The 18,456-nt window shown below is 34.7% G+C and overlaps 3 protein-coding genes and 1 long non-coding RNA gene across 10 annotated transcripts in view; 2 read left to right on the top strand and 2 right to left on the bottom strand.

The window, feature by feature from the left end:
- LOC100744142 (transcriptional activator Myb) overlaps positions 1–12,722 on the bottom strand; it is a 42,670-nt gene extending 29,948 nt beyond the window's left edge. The window contains exon 1 of the mRNA XM_012388776.3: positions 12,365–12,722. Coding sequence (XP_012244199.1) covers positions 12,365–12,384 — 20 coding nt within the window. The 5' untranslated portion in view covers positions 12,385–12,722. The remainder of the gene's footprint in view (positions 1–12,364) is intronic.
- Positions 1,113–17,944, bottom strand: LOC100743677 (nuclear pore glycoprotein p62). 5 transcript variants are annotated; one of them, XM_012388784.3, is made up of 7 exons: positions 17,021–17,267; positions 16,802–16,894; positions 16,186–16,725; positions 15,941–16,097; positions 15,625–15,862; positions 15,155–15,541; positions 1,113–1,124 (listed from the first exon to the last, which is right to left on the bottom strand). In XM_012388784.3, the coding sequence occupies exons 2-6, from the start codon at positions 16,869–16,871 to the stop codon at positions 15,179–15,181; spliced, it is 1,368 nt and encodes a 455-aa protein (XP_012244207.1). In that variant the 5' UTR covers positions 16,872–16,894; positions 17,021–17,267; the 3' UTR covers positions 1,113–1,124; positions 15,155–15,178. The 5 variants fall into 5 exon arrangements, with proteins under 5 accessions (XP_012244207.1, XP_033178189.1, XP_033178188.1 ...); XM_033322298.1 differs by lacking the exons at positions 1,113–1,124; positions 17,021–17,267 and adding an exon at positions 17,833–17,944 and having other exon boundaries at positions 14,509–15,541; XM_033322297.1 differs by lacking the exon at positions 1,113–1,124 and having other exon boundaries at positions 14,509–15,541; positions 17,141–17,270.
- On the top strand, positions 7,757–10,289 carry LOC112213324. Its single transcript, XR_004462234.1, has 2 exons — positions 7,757–9,543; positions 9,649–10,289. It is a non-coding gene; the product is annotated as an uncharacterized LOC112213324 (long non-coding RNA).
- On the top strand, positions 12,861–15,113 carry LOC100744026 (checkpoint protein HUS1). Of its 3 annotated transcripts, none has more exons than XM_012388793.3 (3): positions 12,861–13,015; positions 13,780–14,186; positions 14,694–15,113. In XM_012388793.3, the coding sequence occupies exons 2-3, from the start codon at positions 13,875–13,877 to the stop codon at positions 15,057–15,059; spliced, it is 678 nt and encodes a 225-aa protein (XP_012244216.1). In that variant the 5' UTR covers positions 12,861–13,015; positions 13,780–13,874; the 3' UTR covers positions 15,060–15,113. The 3 variants fall into 3 exon arrangements, with proteins under 3 accessions (XP_012244216.1, XP_003491670.1, XP_012244215.1); XM_003491622.4 differs by lacking the exon at positions 12,861–13,015 and adding an exon at positions 13,224–13,497; XM_012388792.3 differs by lacking the exon at positions 12,861–13,015 and adding an exon at positions 13,528–13,681.
- Positions 17,945–18,456: the final 512 nt, after the last annotated feature.

The following is an 18,456-nucleotide window of genomic DNA, read 5'->3' as shown; positions in this document are numbered from 1 at the left end:
GTTCCATCAGACGGTACGTACCACCAAAAATGTAGTTCGTTTAGTAACTAGAAAAAATTGCCATACAGTTGAAAATTTAAATAGTAGAAATTTAACGTATATTAATTGAAGAAAGTAGGATTTATTTAAGAACATAACAATCCAATATTATAAATTTATTGTGAACATGAATACGAGCGCCGCCTCACGGCGAGAAACACAAATAGCAGCGCCAGCGTGAACGTGTTAAACGAGAAAGTATACTACATCGAGTAGACATGTATTGATATTCATGACGATAAGAGATGACAGTTCTTAAATTCGCGCTAGAACAAATGGTGTCTATGACATGACTATGTACATGAAAATGAGTTAGTTATAATTTGACGTCATACACACTGAGGATAGATGGAATTTGTGATTTGACGCACCACATATTACGTCATACACTTATGAATGATACTTAATGAACGATTTCTTCTATAAGGATAGCATACATGTGTAGTAAAAAAAATTGCTTGAATATGATAAAAAGGATAAAAAAAGGTGCCATATCGACCTTGGAACAGAGGATATATATATATATCCTTCTTCAAATAAATTTAACGGTTATTTAATTAAATCCCAAAAATTTGAATTTTAAATGATATATTTCGAATTTCAATGCAGTAGACACTTCCTTAATTCCTTCTTCATGGATGGAAAACTCCCTGTTATGCAAAGACAGTTGTCATGCAAAACGAAGGAAAGCATGGAGAATCACTACCGAGTAATCTCGAAGTCACGTTCGGAACAAGGATGTCCTTGTTTTACGCCGACTACTGATCGTTTTCCAGTCTCCGAGAGAATTACCAGGGCTACCGTCTAGATGTATTATAGTTATGTAACCGTTTTGCGGAAGAATATCCCTTGTGCGTACCGGGTATCCGTTTAAAAATCATGCGCGCTATTATATTTGAAATACAAATTTTCTAACATAATGTTTGATAATATAAACATTGTCATGTATAATTCGTACATTCGTAGATATGTGGTCAACTGATTTATGTATGTTAAAGTTTAAGTTTCCATGTATCAAATGAAATGTATCAAACGATAACATTTTGAACGATAATTACTGGCCCATAAGGAAATGTACAATTTAACTACTGTTCTTTTACTCTTCAGCCCATTGGTGCAGTACAAATACAGGTGTTACTCGCAAGAAACAGCTCGTGCATCTTTTAATACTCATAAAACTGCGTCTACCATTGTGACTCGGAGGAAGTGGTCAGACATAAAGAACACTGTTGGACAGTCGAACACACGTGTAAGAACACGGTGTAAAGTGTGAGGATTGGACGTGACATGTTACCATAGGAACGACGAGTTTAGGATCTAGAAAGTGAAAATTAATAAAAAGTTAGTCAATGGCTTAAAGCTGACTTCTAATAAAGCAAAATTTTATGACATTTACGACGACCTTGAGGTCGCTGTGATTTCGTTATGAGATGTTACGGTAAATGAGGAAAGTGCAAGGCAATGTTTTCAAAACAAAAGAGAGACGCATTGCTTGTGAGAACGTACTTTAATTCTGGTGAATACCTCTCGCTCTGTGCACGCCTCAGGGTGCGTCTGCATCGTTGTTCGCGAATACTTTCCCACCGTGGAGTTCGGCCAGGTGTTACTCGCAAGAAACAGCTCGTGCATCTTTTAATACTCATAAAACTGCGTCTACCATTGTGACTCGGAGGAAGTGGTCAGACATAAAGAACACTGTTGGACAGTCGAACACACGTGTAAGAACACGGTGTAAAGTGTGAGGATTGGACGTGACATGTTACCATAGGAACGACGAGTTTAGGATCTAGAAAGTGAAAATTAATAAAAAGTTAGTCAATGGCTTAAAGCTGACTTCTAATAAAGCAAAATTTTATGACATTTACGACGACCTTGAGGTCGCTGTGATTTCGTTATGAGATGTTACGGTAAATGAGGAAAGTGCAAGGCAATGTTTTCAAAACAAAAGAGAGACGCATTGCTTGTGAGAACGTACTTTAATTCTGGTGAATACCTCTCGCTCTGTGCACGCCTCAGGGTGCGTCTGCATCGTTGTTCGCGAATACTTTCCCACCGTGGAGTTCGGCTGGAACAACGTCTACCAATACGTACATGTATATATATATATATATATATGTGTGTATATACATATACATTTTTCTTTTTCTTTTTGTAAATATGCTGTACTTTTATATAGAGTACGAGTTTATGACCTACACTTCGTTTCAGGTTATGTTCTTGTTATTAAATTTTTTGATGAATAAAGATCTATCTGGATGGTTGCTATGAAAACAAACCGTAGTAGAGTTAATGTCTGTCTTCATGGATGTCTTCATGAAAGAAGTTAGTAACGAAGACATAATATATGGATAATGAATAACGGTTATGGTAAAATTGATGTAAATACCTAGTGTTTTCATCTATTTAAGAATTTTAGAATTTTCAGAGGTGCCAGAAAGTAATCGCGTTCATCGACGCTGTACACCATAAACACGTAATAACGTGGAGCCGTCTTCATGGGTGTCCCACGTATTATGCAAGAGATGGGCCGGTAGAAAATTTTTCAGGCCGTTGAACAGAGTGTACAGTCCTCTGTAGCATACCTTCGCCCACGATCAAGTTCGAACTTTCTTGATTTCTCTTTAGGACCAGGTACATAGTGTTGCAGCGATAAAATCAAAATTTGTAGCGATATAATATGAATATAAAAATCATATTTCTTAAGTGCATAATTAATTAGCAATGTTTTAAACCATTTCTAAAATATTGTTTTGTTAAAATGTTAACAGAATATCCTGTACACGATACATCAAGGTTAGGATGCAATAGTATCAACAGAATCATCCCTAAAAATTCTTGAGCCACTAAAAATGCAATAGCTCGAGGAAAATATTTACGAATTGTCCCACCTTCTCGTGAAGAATACCTTAAGCTACGATTCATAGGCAGCTGCGAACAATTTAATACCACTGTCACTCAGAGCTAACGCATTATATTACCTCAGATTTGATCGAAGTGGTGGCACAGTTTCACCTATAATTTCGTGCAATTTTAACGAGAATCGCTTCAAATTTGCAATTTCATTTCTCACAAACAATCTAATATGTGTAAAATTACTTTTAATATTGACAAAAAGGACGCTAATAATTTCCTGAACGTAACCATGACAGGGGGCGAGGTCGTCTTGAGACGAGTTCAACGCAAATTCCAGATAAAGAATATAAGAAGAAACAACCATAAACACGACTCTTGAAGAACTCACTCGTCGAAGAAATATCATACTAAACGAGTCATTGAAACGCAGAGTCCATAATGATTATTCGAATTCCCCGCATTGTTTTGACTTAATTCAGTGTGAATCGGCCTTAACCAGGACTCGTTGTGTTCTCAAAGAGCGAAATTAAGAAAGAGAAGGAGGCGCACCAAGAGAAACAAATGAACCGGGAGGAGAGTGATGAGGAGAAGTACGAAGGAATCGAAGAGGTGGCCGGGGACACGGAAGAGAAGAGAAGACGCGAGAAAGACGAAGAAACGAGAGGAAGGGGTCCGGAATATAAGTCTCTGCAAGGCCTCGCGGTTTCGCCGTTGCCTTCTCAGAACCGATCGACTCTCGAAACGCGAGGGAACAACAAAAACCAGATCGCTTAAAGTTGATACCCATTTCTTTACACCCCGAATTTAAATGCAACAAAGTCGATCCAAATCATTTCGGTTCCTTTGCCACTTTATCGATAAATAAAGCTGTTCACTAGGCAATCAAACCGAACCTCATTAATAATCAATATTGCTTAATCTATACTAATAGAGGGCGTTGTTGAGTTATGACTAAAATAATTATCGTAATTCCAAAACTTAACAATAACAAGCACACAACAATGAGGTTATACTATGCCTAGTCATAGCTATAGATAACTAGATTTATACTCGTATTTAAAATAAAGTAGAGATTTAGAAAAGTGTCTGACTTTTTACTTCTCTTTAGTTTAACCTGTTTGTTAAATAAAAAGCTACATTTGTTATGTTGATATGGTTAAGTTGATAGAATTTAGCTCATTTTGTAAGAACGAGTTCTAATGGCTCACTTTGTTCGCGTCTCCGTGTATAGCTTTAGCATAGACCTCGATATGCCTCTCGTTTTACCATGTCGGTAACTTCAACGAGATATTATTTTTTCTTTGTTCAATTATTCGCTGCCGTAACGGCGTATTGTGCAGCATCAAATGAAAAAGAGTTAACGGCGAGTTCAATATCAAACGTCTAGTTCATTTACCAGTTTGCCAGCCTCTGCCAGCCTCTGCCAGGCTTTGTCAGCTATTCAGAACAACGACCGGATACGAAGTAGACGTAAACACTAAATACATAGAATATGGAAATGAATGCAATGCTCGTGGAACAGGTCACGAAATTCTTTTTGGGCCGGTCCTGAGACCCAGGCGCAGAATAAAGATTTTTGCCCCGATAGAAAAAAAAAATTTACCATTCATGCGCGTAGCTTGGGAAGCGCGAAAAATTATGCCGGAATCTTTTTCCCCCCTTTTCGTCTGAATCGGCGATATTGTCCGGCACAGATTACACAGTTCCTTGCTCGGACTGCCGAAACCATACCAGATGGCGTAATATCCTTTGACTTCGTATTATAATAAGTGAATGCAAAAGTAAAGCGTGTGATGCGTCGAACGATGATACCTTTCTATACAGACAAATTTTTGTTCGCGTGATCCATCCAAAGGTAACCTACTATCTCATTATTCTTCTTCGATGCCGTAAGACATGCACGAATGAAGATGCACGAGATGCAAGAATTACGATCCACATTGCTCTCTTGAACCTCTAATGAAAACTTGGAGAATTGAGTTTCCTAGTACGATTATTACTTAGTAACTAGTAATATTAGAAAATTGATAGGCATAGGGTTAAGTTTCATAATTTTGCAATTTTACGTCGAATATGACAATTAGCTGATTGATGATATTTATTCGTAGAATTTTATTCGTTTAGTATGATTATTTTACTATTATAAAATTTGTCACTATTATACCAGATGATATATTAACATTGGTAACTTGAAAATTGGTAACTTGGTTTGTGATTTGAAAAATCTGACTACAGATATTACTTTATGCAAGAGAGTCCTACTATTATAAACATTATTCTTTAAAAGTATACTTGCATAATAACGTATTTTATTAAAAATTCAATAATGTTTCTACAGATACCCGACATACCCCCTGTCCATTCAGTATTCTTGCGGAATCAAGAAGAAGAAAAGGGGGCCGCTCCGAATAGGATTAAGAGCTATCCACTCTGAAAAAACGTCTGTCGGGAAAATAAATGATAAGCTGTCCTCAAATAATATCACGCACTAGACGTGTAGTTGAATAAGACAAATTAATCGTCTATGTGGCATGAAATTCCTCGAACGGGACCAGCTACGAAACAGACGCCATATACGTCGGATGGAAGGCAAGAGCGGTATGCCTGAGAATGGATGCAGGTCGTTTCGACAACGCAGACAGGTTTTTCCCTTTGAAGTGCACGGGGAATCCGCCTTCCGGGTTCTCATTCGTTCCACGTCCACTGGTCCTATATACTCCCATAGATAACTCGCCTGGAGGCGACTGAGAACCATCGAGCGTGGCGCTGTTGGTATTCGGTACAAGGAACTCGCGGGCACCCTGTAATTTCGCTTGTATTAACGCGGTGTACCTCAGAAACTGCGAGTTACCGACCGCATTGCGGTACTTGCTGCCCGATTCGTGTCCGTGGGTCGGTAACTGGCCAAAAAACGCGAGCATAAATTATGGCTGACTCTTCCTGTATCGGATTTTTCGACTGGTCTTCGAACTTCGTCGGCCTCTGCGCGCGTAATGAAACGATTGAAAATTACAGGGGCCCACGGTGATAGTTAGAGCAGCGAGATAACATCGGTCGTGCCACGGCATTTTATCGTGTGTTGTTTTAAGCGTACTAACGACCGAGTAATTAAGTCTGCTAGCACTGCCTCCCTTGAGGCCTCTCTTCTCCTTTCCAAACTCTACTTATGCGTGTTAATTATCGAATTAAGAAACACGTGTATATACTACGTTCATGTCCGCATAAATGTTTGATGTCTCGCTTAGTGGTTCAGAGTAAACTATACAAGCCCCAGAAAAAGTTTAGGAATAAGGTATGTACTATGTATATAGAGGATGATCCCCATGTAATTGGAAACACTGCGTAACTCCATAAATATTGACGTTATCGAAAGTTGTTAATGGCAAAAAATATGGCTTTAAAGGAGGTCGTGTATTATACTGCTCAATATTTTTAGGGAGACTACAGTTGAAGATTGAGGAAAACATGGAGATAACGTTAGAATATTGATATTTCTTGCGAGACCTGTAACCTACTATAAGTTTACATTATAATGTTTGATTAAATCAAAATGTTTACCCTGAACACTAAGATACTTAATATTTCCTTAAATCGGAAACAAACTAATTATTATCTATATGACCTATTTAGGGCCACATTTATATTTTCAGAGACTCTAGGCGCAACATCATTATTAGGCCTAATTAAATTGTACAGTTAAGTTTTAGAATATGGCCCCATAGAGAGTAGGACTAAATGTGGCCCTAAACCGAAGTGTTCACAATTTAAAATTAACGATATTTCATTCTTATTTCCGAAATCATACTTCAAATATTTTTATCAGCAACAGTACAAGAAATCGAGCTAACAAATTCACCCACTGAAGTCAACCAAGTAAAGTCATAAGCCAAGCATAAAATACACTATAGTGACATAACCTAGCAATGACATCCATAAATCGGTCGCTGGCAGACATTTTTATCAGTCAACCAACGAGATTAAAAAGCTTCCTGTCACATGCTTGCACGCATTCCATAGTGGTGGCCCAATCGCAATCATGATTCGCGTCAGTATGAGAGAAGACAAATAAAAGACAGCTGCTGCGTTCACAGAAATAAGACGAGACAAAATGAACCTTCTTCGTTTCTTTTATCCAATAATGCGTACCGTTCAGTGACGTATTCCGGAATACAGGGCCTTACGCGACATCGAGGGAGACAGAGAAAGGGTATACACGTGCACATGTTTGTACATACACGAGAAAAGGAGAGAGGAATTGGACGAGGGAAAATGATACTTCTTTTCGATACAAGTAAATGTAGGAAAGGAATGTCACGATCAAGGTAGAGAAAAAAGGTATGGGGACAAAATAGTGAATATATCTATACAGTTACTAATAACTACTAGAACGCTTGGAATAAGAGACTTTTATATGAAACTTTTTGAAATCTCATTAGCACTGTAATGAGATACGACTGCTATAACTATATTGGTAAAATTTGGAACCAGGACTTGCACTTACTAATTGATAAATTCGTATGCTGTTTAAAGACCATACTAATCTCTGTGAATTGTACATGTATTTGTAGTAAATATCTTGTAACTTTAATATACATTTTCAGATTTGTTTCAAATTTTACCAATACAGCTATGATAGTCATGTCTCATTATAGTGACACAATTTCAAAATGTTTTGTGTAACGCATTGTATTTTATTTTCTTAATTAAACCAATAAAGATAAAGTTTTCCTATTTTACCAATCATTTTCAATTGGAAAATAACAAATAATATAAAATTCTTTTAACAAATTATACTATATACCAAATTAAAATAGCTATATTAAAATACCTATAATTAATTAATATAACTTGTAGTTATAGCTTTTATAGGAAAATTACATAGTCGTGTACGAAAAAGATGCAAATTGTACGAAAGAAAGGAAAGAGAAAATACTAGACGGGCGGAAATGAAATTGAAAGAAAACGCGTTCGAAAAAAGGAGGAAGAGTTTACAAAAGGTGTAAAGAAAAGAACAGGAGAGGAAAGGGGGCGTCGAAGACAGGGAGTAGGAGGGAGGTGTGGAAGGAGCACGAGAGTACGGAGCAAGAAACGCAGCACGAGGGCTGTGCACACGAGCTTGGGGAAACATACGTATGCGCATTAATGTGTGTGAACGCACCGCGTGCGCTATGCGCTGCGTCTGTCCTTGCGTCCTGGCTCAACACGCCTTGGCAGTTGCCATGCGGGACACCGGGTTCGTGAGTTGACGTCACTCTATCTCCCAACAGACGAGTTAATATTGATAAGTAGAAGCGTTACATGCCCTGGATGTTGGGATGAAGGGACATCAGCTCAAACCAAGTCGAATAATCGACGCGCGTTTCGCAAACCAGTACCATAATGTGATCTTTTTCGTTAGCCAAATAATGTTTAAGATACTGAAAGGGTATGTGGCACGTGATATCACTAATTTAGAAATATATTATTTTAAAATTATCAGTCAGATTTATGGATGTTTATGTAAATTTATGTTGATGATTATAAGAGAAAAACATGATAAGTACATTTTTGTTGAATTGTTGATTATAATGTCATTGGGTGAGTAAAAGGGAATATTTCAATACAAAATAGCTAAAGATAAAAAAAATCCGTTAGGTCTAGCTGAAGCTTTACATAATTGTTAAGACAAATAACATTTTAATATCCGGAATATTTTAATATCATACAAAGTAATGTTTCTTCAACTGTAAAGAGGGTGGAAAAATATATATGTTTAGCTCCAAAATTAAGCAATAGACCAATTTTGGTAACGATAGATTAATTGACAAAATTGTCCTCCTGTAAAAAATGGTAAATTTCCTTTTTATGAAAACCTACTAAACCAAAAGTAAAACTTACACAGAGATTTGTTTCACTCACTAAATATCAGAAGTACTGCATTTTGAATATTACATCTTTTATGCTTTCTGTGCATTTTGAATTTTAACATTTCCTATAAATGCACAAACATCCGCAGTCTAATCGAAAATCAAACTACAGAGACGCGTCGGTGGCGTGGTTATAACTGCGCCATTAATAAGAGTAGTGCTGCAAATTGATGAAATGCAATATGGGTGAAATGAGTTTGCCAAGGGGGAGTTAGCGAGGGTCGTGTAGATCGCTCGAAAGCTCAAAATAGATCAGGGGTGGATTCGTACCATCTGGACCTTTAATTTCAGGGGACGTAGTCCCAGACCACGATACGAAAGAAATATTAATGAACGGAAGTCACTTCGTTATTATGCTTCACTGGCCTCTACTGTTTGTATACGATTGATCATCCACAAGCTTACAGGACGAGTAAGCATTTTCATAGCTGTGGCTAGATTACGTAGCGAGATAGAAACAAAACCCAGCGCCACCGTCCATGAAGCACAAGTGTCATTTTCGAATAGGTCAAGGAATATATTATTCGACTATCTTGAATAAACATGTAATAATCTTTGTTTTACCAGAATATATCTTATACATCTTAAATGTTTATTTGAATTCGTCACAACTCAAAAATCGTGATCAAGTGTTATTTACTTGATTTATTGTATATTAATTTTTATAAAAATTCAGAAAGAAAGCAATGAAAAATATAAACTGTACCCACATATATCCTTGACCTTATTAAAAAGGAAAGAAAATGTAAATATAAAAATAAATATATAACTATATGCATATATATAAACAAATATAAAAAAAAATTTAATGATTTTATATACCTATTAAGGTATTTTTTATTCGGTCTAGAAAATATGGCAAACGAAAAGATTCTATCGTGTTATAATCCAAGAACCGTACCTAAGGTGTAGATGGTGAAGGTATCGAGCGCTAAAGGGTTAAACGTGAACGTTTGAACAAGCGTGAAGTCCCATTCGAGGCCGACTTTTCCAGGAATGACTTGTTAAAGAAGGAATTTATCGGTAGGTTTTACGGTTCTCTTCGTCGTTGCTTTGCCTTTATTGCAAAGCAAATACATATAGAGAAATGGGACCAGAGCTGATGATATGTCGGAAGGGAGGATCCAGTTTGCGCGAAACGTGTCTGTGGTTAATCAGAGCTTTCCAGGTCAGATACGCAACGCCTGTTAAACATTAAATAAATGATACGATTTTATTTTCTGTTGCTTAAGTGCTTCTTTGATAAGTAAACGAAGTAGATATCACACAAATTCAAATTTAAACGACCCCTCTCCATCACGATAATAGTATATACGATTAATAAATAATTAATCTATAGTATCAATACCATTAAACATTATTATTTATCACACATATTAGTAATAATAATATTGTCATTATATATGTCGTTAGTTTTTGAAAACACGGTGTAGGGAATTTTGTATACACAATGTATCTACATTTCCTCATGAAAAAGCAATATGGCCGCTATTTGAATAACCTATAGCCCTATAGCTCACCTCAAAGTGTACTCTACGTATACTCAAGTGTGTCTTAACGCAATGTGTATTCTTTTACGCGTTTTCCATAGAATATTGTGGCGCCAATGTGGGTACACAAGTATCTACACTCGATTGTTTCTCTCGAATATTTTCTTTCGAAAAGAGAAAGCTGACCCTTTCGAAAAGAGTTCTCAACTCCCGTCGTTACCTTATACCTTTCTGGGTTACCGGATCCGTGAATGAGAAAGACGATATCGATGCAAAAACTTCGACAACGCAAGATAGTGGCTAACCTCGAAATTGTCGTTCACAGGATCGAACAACTTTTTGATAATCGATCGATGGTGCGAGAAGATTTAAGAATTAAAACAAAATCAATGGTTTGAAAACAAAAATTAATTTATAACAATATACTAGGTTGTTTGGAAAGCTCATAGAACAAAATTAGAAATTTATTAATTAATCTGTACTCTATTTTATGGCGACTTGTATCTCTTTCAAATGGCTTTTGCAAGGTTTTAAAGTATCCTGTTTATTGTCATTAGTCTAAGTGGTTTGTCAAAATCAGGATAGATGATTTATTTGATAAATGAGACTTTTGAAGGTGAATATTTAAGCTGGCAATAAGATCATTTCAACATTTTTGACATATTCTTAAATAATACAGTATTGATGATTTTTATTGAAATTTTCCAATTTTGAAAAGACTACGAATTTCTCGAGCAATTCAATATCATATATATCTAACTACGTAATATGTATAACTTCAGATTTAATTATACATTAAGATACATTGATAAGAGCAGACACTATACATAAATTGAATTTAGAATAATTAAATGTTAAATATTATTTGATAATAGTATAATAATAATAGTGATTTTTATATAGGTACATATATGATAAAACCGACGAAAGAATGTGCTTAGTCTTTGTGTTTCGACGTATGTACATATCTTATGACCTAGGGTGAGAACCTTGGGTACTACGCGTTTTCTTCGTACTGATGTGTCGTGCAATACGAAGACAGAATGTGTACAACGCGCTAGTGTGAACACGAGAGACGAAAAGAGATGAAAAGTAGAAGCTAGAAAGAGAGAAATGGCAAAAGTAACTAAAAGATGAAAGAAGACAAGGAAAAAAAACATGGGACCGGTGCATGTTCTCTACGCATGCCACGTGTTTTACCACCTGCCTCGACTAGACGTTCGATAATGGAAAAAATATACACGCGGATCATTTAAATACTCGGCTACTGGGAGCATGTTTCCTGAGAACAATAAAGTCTCGCTGTAATACGAACTACACACGTATCGAATGTCGTAAAGTACTTGTTCGAACAATTTACGACGTCTTCTATTAATAATGAACAAGCTATTGATTTTTATACAAATTCATATTTTCATGGATACAATTAAAAGAGTATGACTTAAGCAGATATTCGTTTTATCTATATTTTATCTAATATTACAAAGAATGCCATATATTTGATATTTTCTATGTTTCTACATATCATATAAATTCTATAGATTTCTATATTTTTAAACTTCGTATAATTGTATAAAAATCCGCGATCGGCTAATAAGTGATAAATTGATTAAATTATATAATTCCTTAATATTTATTTCAAAATATAATATTTCGTACTCCTCTTGCAATCGAATATTATTTGAATATAAAGAATATTGTAACAAAACAAAAATGTCACTGAACCTATGTTGTTACGAAAATAACTTTTTTGCAAGAATTCGTAACTCTAGCGGTCAAGAATTTGTTTCTTCGCTCCCGGGGTTAACTACCTCGAAAGAAAACAAAGTTAATAACACATACTTAAATAGGGATGTATTTCTAATCGATTGATAATCACTCAGGAGCTTGATGTCAGCAAATATGACAGGACCTAGATACAAGTGTAATTTAATTTAATTTAATTTATTAAACGAGTTAAATACCCATTTTTCTATATAGAAAATGTAAGTGTATGTAGAATGTTGAAAAGGGAAAGAAATAGAAAAAGATAAGAAATATGTTCACACGTTTTACGAGAAAGAGATAGAGACTCACCTCTTTCTGGCAAACCGCATGTCGATCAGTGTTGCATGATTCGCTGCTTGCTGCCCGCTCCAGAAACACAGTTAACGAGACACGATTTATTACGATAAACTTCTGTTAGTCGTCGAACTTGACAACATGGCCGAACTCACCCCTAACCAAACAACTAAGATTCGCAACTTCCAAGGGAGAAAACGTAACGAGGACTACTGTATGTCAAAATGTGAACAATTTTCGTGAACTGAACCGTCAAACGAAAGGACGCGACCTATCGGACGTAAGGTTTGATATGCTGCTTTTGTTTACACACAAAACTTGACAGGAGAAACTTAGATCTCACGTTGCTAGATTATGGGTCATTCGACATTCGAACCGACTAGGGTAATTTCTCGCGCGAAAATTAACGGAAAATATGTATGTTAGTGACATCTGTTGAGAGACATGCAAATTACGTTACAAATTTTAGCAACATATATTTTGAAGTTTGTTGATAAAGAAGAATGCGATGTTATCTTTCTTGAGATTATAATATGTAATATAATTAGATTATTTTATTTGTATCTGCAATAGAAGAAATAGGAGTTAATAATAACGTACAAATTTTAATACACAAATCTTGGAGCTCTTGAGGTCAAATACAACGTTATATTTTTTGTAATCACAGTAAGTAAATTATTTTATTTGTTTCTGTAATATAAGAAATAAATAAAATAATAAGACATATACGAAATTAGATTTTTTATATTCTATTTGTGCCCTGTTGTCATATTTTTTTATGTGTGTTTACGTGTCATATGTATAATTTTTTGTTTTATATTAAATACAGATCTTTACATATAAATTTTTGTTCACAAAATATAAATTATATATTTAATGATGTAGAATCTGGAGCATTGTTTTCTTGTGATCAAAATGTAGTGTAAATAGTGAATTATTATAAGTACATTGTAATCACTAAAAATGTCGAATTATGGCCTGTCAAATGGTCATCGGTATGTAATTATTGTACCACAAGTTCCCGCCTAAAATTTATTTACACGACAAGAGATCCAATACTTGAGTCTTATAAAAACTATACATTATACTATCAAGGATGAAATTCAGGTGTAGAATGATGGACGTAATTGCAATGAGAGATTTCACCAGTGAGTTTAAATCATGGAAACTATTTCTAACCTTCCCTGCCAATTGTTGTGTATAATTAAATATCGATAAATATTAGTATATTTACGTTACCCTTATTCTTATGCAATTTTTTATATACCGGAAGTATTTCAACGTCTACGATTAAATAGCAATACCAATACAAATTTTTATACCGAATGCAACGTAATAAAAATTTATATCGAATTGCAATGTTAACCCCTCTTATTATCAATTAGTTTCATAGAAATACAATAATATTAAAATATAGAATTTTATTTCAGATATCGTTAATGTTATCGCTCGAATAACAAAACAGTGTACCTTGCGGTTAACGTTGGATGAATTATGCTTCAGTGTTACTGATGACCGAGCATCGATGGTTTGGGCTGAACTAAGTCAGACTCATTTTTTTACTGAATACATTATGAATGGCGTCTCTGAAGAACAGAATGAGATTTATTTAGAATTTGATCCCACATTGCTTGCCAGATCCCTAGGATCTTTACGAATGACCGCAAAAAGCGTTAAAATCAAATTAACGAATAAGCGACAACCGTGTCTCACTATAGAAATTGAGTTACCTTCATTAAGCATGGAATCAAGACAATGCTTGCACGATGTACCTGTCAGAGTCATACCACGACGCGAATGGACCGAGCATCAAGCACCAAATATTCCTGAATTTCATGTACAAACAATTTTTTCTGCTTATTTTATTTATGATACTTCTATACTACAAATTTTTATGTATTTACGAAAAATTTCAATGTGCAAAAATTCATAAAATATTACAAAATATTCAGAATACAGTACCCGTTATACTACTTGATAGGTGGAATAAAGCTCTACCAAGGTCAACATTTTTTATTTTCTCAAAAATATGAATTTTCATAAAAATTCGCAGTCTAGTTCTTTCTTAATTGTTATTAGTTTTTCATAGTACAGGGAGTATTTGCACTTATTTATAACTTAATATCTTCTTTTCCAATGAAATGAGATTTGAGATTGAAATCAGATTTGATATTTCATTTTCATAGTATCATATCTCTGTAGCAGTTCAAGTATTACTAAGTGGTACGAAAGTGAACATATCTAGTTAATTAATGTTTAATTACTATAATAAATAGAATAATGTGCAAACGTGTACTTCTTGTAACCACTGTACTTTTATTTTTCTATTTTTAATTTTTTCCAGATTTCGGTCGATATGCCTCAACTTAAACACGTAAAACATATTGTAGAAAGGATGAAAAACATGAGTCCACAATTAACGTTAAGCGCCGACAAAACCGGCGTGTTTGTATTGAAAATCGACACGGACAGCGCCACAGTGTCTACACATTTCCAAAAGTTGCAAGTTTGGAATTGTAGTCAACAAAGTCAAGAAGACAAAATATCGGCTACTATAGATATTAAGAAGTTTTTCATGTTCCTAGCTTGGGACATAACACATCCTGATGGCGTGAAATGTAACATACTGCAAGACAAGATGGTTAACTTATTTCTGCATGTAGCAGATTATGTTAAAATACAGTATTTCTTACCCTCTGTATCTATTTGAATCGCATTAATTTTAACAAACTGTTTTCATACAATATAAATTCTTTATTTTTTATACACCCTTGAGTTTTTTTTACGCATAAAGGCAATTGATACAAAATGAACTTTCGACTATTAACGTTAATTATATGCTAAATTGAAGTTTCGTTCATTCTCTTGTCTGAAATTTTGATGCATCTGATCGATCTGCTGAATCTTTTGATTCAGCAAAGTTGTTTGCTGATCTAACCACTGTAAACTGTTCATATGAGCATTCAATATTTTGCCAATTTGGACAATAGGGTCGCTGGAATCTTGCGTGCGATTGGCCTGATTTAAATGTTCGATGATTTCCTTCAAATCTTCTGACATTCGTTTTAATTGAGTATCAAGATCTTCCGCTAAACGATATGTGTATTCTCTTTCTGGATCAGATACTGAAAGAGATGCTAATTCCTTTTCTAGTGGTACTAAACAGTCTTGCAACTCTTTCTGCTGACCAACCTGTATTTGTAATTATATATATTTGTAAAATTGTAGTGTTTATATTTTATATATTATTTAATATATCATAATAATTAACTTACAACATAATCCAATTCATGCTCCAACTGCTGCTGCTCAATTTTGACTCTTTCAACTTCTTGATTCAGTGCTACTATTTTCTCTCCGTTACTTATAAGCAATTTATCCCAAGCGTTAACTTGTTCAGCTTGATTTACAAACACCTTCTCTTGCTCTTCTAGTTCTAAGGTCCATTTATTTATGGATTCTTCAAACGAATTTATAGAAGCAGGTTGAAGTGTACCCGCAGATGAACTGACACTGTTATGTTTCATTTAGTAAATAACAAAATATTATATTAACCTCATATTACAAAATAACAGTAAAAACTAGACATACGTTGTAGTTGTACCCAATGATGCTTGAGTAGATGTGAGGCTTGCTGTGGCTGCAGTCTGATTTAAAGAAAATCCTGCTGTGCTAGTTGAAGTTGTCCCTGTACCGAAAGTAAATCCTGTGGCTGCAGATGTTGTGCCACTTGCACCTAAAGAGAAACCTGTAAGGACAATGAACAATGGTTATTTTCATAAAACAGACTTGGATTATTATAATACATATGTACTATGAAAATTAATAACTAATACCTGTTGCTGTTGTGGTTGTAGCTATAGCAGTAGTTACAACAGGTGTTGCAGAAAGAGTAAACCCAGTTCCTGTTGTTATTGTATTTGGTGTACCAAACGTTAAGCCAGTTCTAGCAGTGGATACAATAGTTTCACCACCACCCAAGGCAAATCCAGCAGTAAGTAGCTTGGATGCAAAAGCTGAGGTCGCTGCTGTTGTTGTTGTCACTGTGGTAGTACCTCCTAAATTAAAGCTTAAAGTATTTCCAGCTGATGCTGGTGTAGAGAATCCTGTGGGAACTGTCGCAGTAGTTGCTGCAGGAGTTATGCCAGTACTTGCAGTTGTACCAGTACTGAATGTTAAACCAGGTGTTTGTGAAGGTGCAGTGGTTGTAGGAGCAGCAGTTGGTGTTCCAAAAGTAAAGCCAGGACTCTGAACAGGAGTACCACTTAATCCAGTAGCAAATACTCCACTAGGTTTAGTTTGCACTGGTGTAGATGTAAGCGAGAATCCCGTTGGTTTTGCTGCATCTCCAGCACCACCGACTCCAAACGTAAAAGCTACAAAAAAATTAAAATATTGTAGGACAATAAGGTGTAATTATATTTTTTGATTATTACAAAATATTAAATATACTTGTAGTTGGTACAGTGCTTGCAGGAGTAGTACTGGGTTGAGACTTTGGAGTACTGTATGTGAAACTCATTTTTATTTTTTATATTATTATACCTATAAAATAATACATATTTAAAACTTTACTAATTATCGTATAAAAATGCTGAAATTTGTAAGAAAGTTAAGCATTATTCATTATGTATTTTATTTAAAAACTTTATAAACAGCTTTACAGCTAACCTTATTCGTTTTAAACGTCATTGACTTTTAATACGAGCATTTGAGGAATAAACAGTCAATGCTTAAACTAAAAATAATAAATTATTATAAGATACTTATACACTGCGGTTTATACTTTACAATTATCTATTTTAGATCCTTTGTCACAGAACTCTCTTTAAAATTACACTTCGCAGTTTCTAACCAATATAAAGCAAATTCAAGCAAAATTAATCAGATACAGTGCACTCTATCATATTCTAGGTTAATAGATGGCATTGTAGTGATGAGACATTTATTGTGAATATTCTTTCCAACGGACGTTAGTAATAAAAAACATTCAAAAATTTAAAAATTATTACATTAACCATAAAAAATTATTAATATTCTATATACAGTATTATCAGTCAATACAATTTGTAGATTAGAAAATCATTTTTGATCATAAAAGATTGATACATTTATTATAGTGTACAAAAATGTGAATAAATAGAACAGAGTGTGTGTGAAAACTACTGCACAACCCTTCTATATTCATCAAGAATTTAATCGGTATTACTAGTGAGCTTAACCTCAACTCGCTACATCAACATCTCAATTTTTATTACGTTAATACATAATTGCTATATATTTATTCTGTGTTTAAAGGATTTAATTAAATTGCTACATTAGCATCATATGATAATATCACACATCATGCCTAAATGGAGTGCACGCATTCATATCTAGAGCTAGAGCGTACGTTTCCAGGAACTTTTAGCCGCTTCGTGTGTGAAACATTCTTCTTGTTCAGAGGCAAAGTTTGCTTACGAAAGCCGCGTGTTACGACTTACGACTTACGACCCACGCGATAGTTTACGCTTCATGGCGATTCTGTGTGTTATAGAATCAGTCACTGGTGGACCTAATATTCATCTTTCCTCGGGCTAAACTGTCCAGCGTTCTTTACGCAAAGTCTACATACTCCGTGTAAAAAAAGCAGTGTTGTTTATTTATGTAATTTGTGAGAGTATATATCTAAGGCGCGAAAATTGTACCTTGTGTACATCACATATTTCAAACAGGTGTCCAAAACCTAAATTGTACAGATTCGTGTATGTTGTAGAATAAATTAAACACAACCATCGAAACTTATATTGTGTCTTGTATTAACTATTACATCAATTGTACACATATAAGGTGCCTATATAGAACATACACGTATATATAACAGAAGTGTTTTCTAAAGAAAATACCTCGAATTGGTGATTTGTAAACTCGAGGAATAAATGAATATATCGTATTTATATAAGTGTTTTCGAAAGATGAAGTTGGTGTGGAATTAGTGATTTGGAAACTGGAGAAATTAACGACTTATTAAAGATTAATTGTTTCCATATATAGATTAACGGATAGTAGGAAGTAGTGTTGTTTTATTAAGAACTTCCGGGCGGTTCTTTAGTTTTCTTTTTTTAGCG

Source organism: Bombus impatiens, unplaced genomic scaffold, assembly GCF_000188095.3.
Source record: "Bombus impatiens unplaced genomic scaffold, BIMP_2.2 scf_0582, whole genome shotgun sequence".
Taxonomy (NCBI): Eukaryota; Metazoa; Arthropoda; class Insecta; order Hymenoptera; family Apidae; genus Bombus; species Bombus impatiens.
The sequence above is the reverse complement of the archived record's forward strand: the minus strand, read 5'-3'. Positions and strand labels throughout refer to the sequence as shown.

Excerpts from the sequence above, each read along its gene's own strand:
- LOC100743677 (XM_033322298.1), bottom strand. The coding sequence starts at position 16,871 with ATGAGTTTCACATACAGTACTCCAAAGTCTCAACCCAGTACTACTCCT. Across the intron at positions 16,726-16,801 it reads AAGCACTGTACCAACTACAA|CTTTTACGTTTGGAGTCGGT; the intron begins GTATATTTAATA and ends ATTTTTTTGTAG. Across the intron at positions 15,542-15,624 it reads AGCATGAATTGGATTATGTT|GTTGGTCAGCAGAAAGAGTT; the intron begins GTAAGTTAATTA and ends TTACAAATACAG.
- LOC100744026 (XM_003491622.4), top strand. The coding sequence starts at position 13,446 with ATGAAATTCAGGTGTAGAATGATGGACGTAATTGCAATGAGAGATTTC. Across the intron at positions 13,498-13,779 it reads TGCAATGAGAGATTTCACCA|ATATCGTTAATGTTATCGCT; the intron begins GTGAGTTTAAAT and ends ATTTTATTTCAG. Across the intron at positions 14,187-14,693 it reads CAAATATTCCTGAATTTCAT|ATTTCGGTCGATATGCCTCA; the intron begins GTACAAACAATT and ends AATTTTTTCCAG.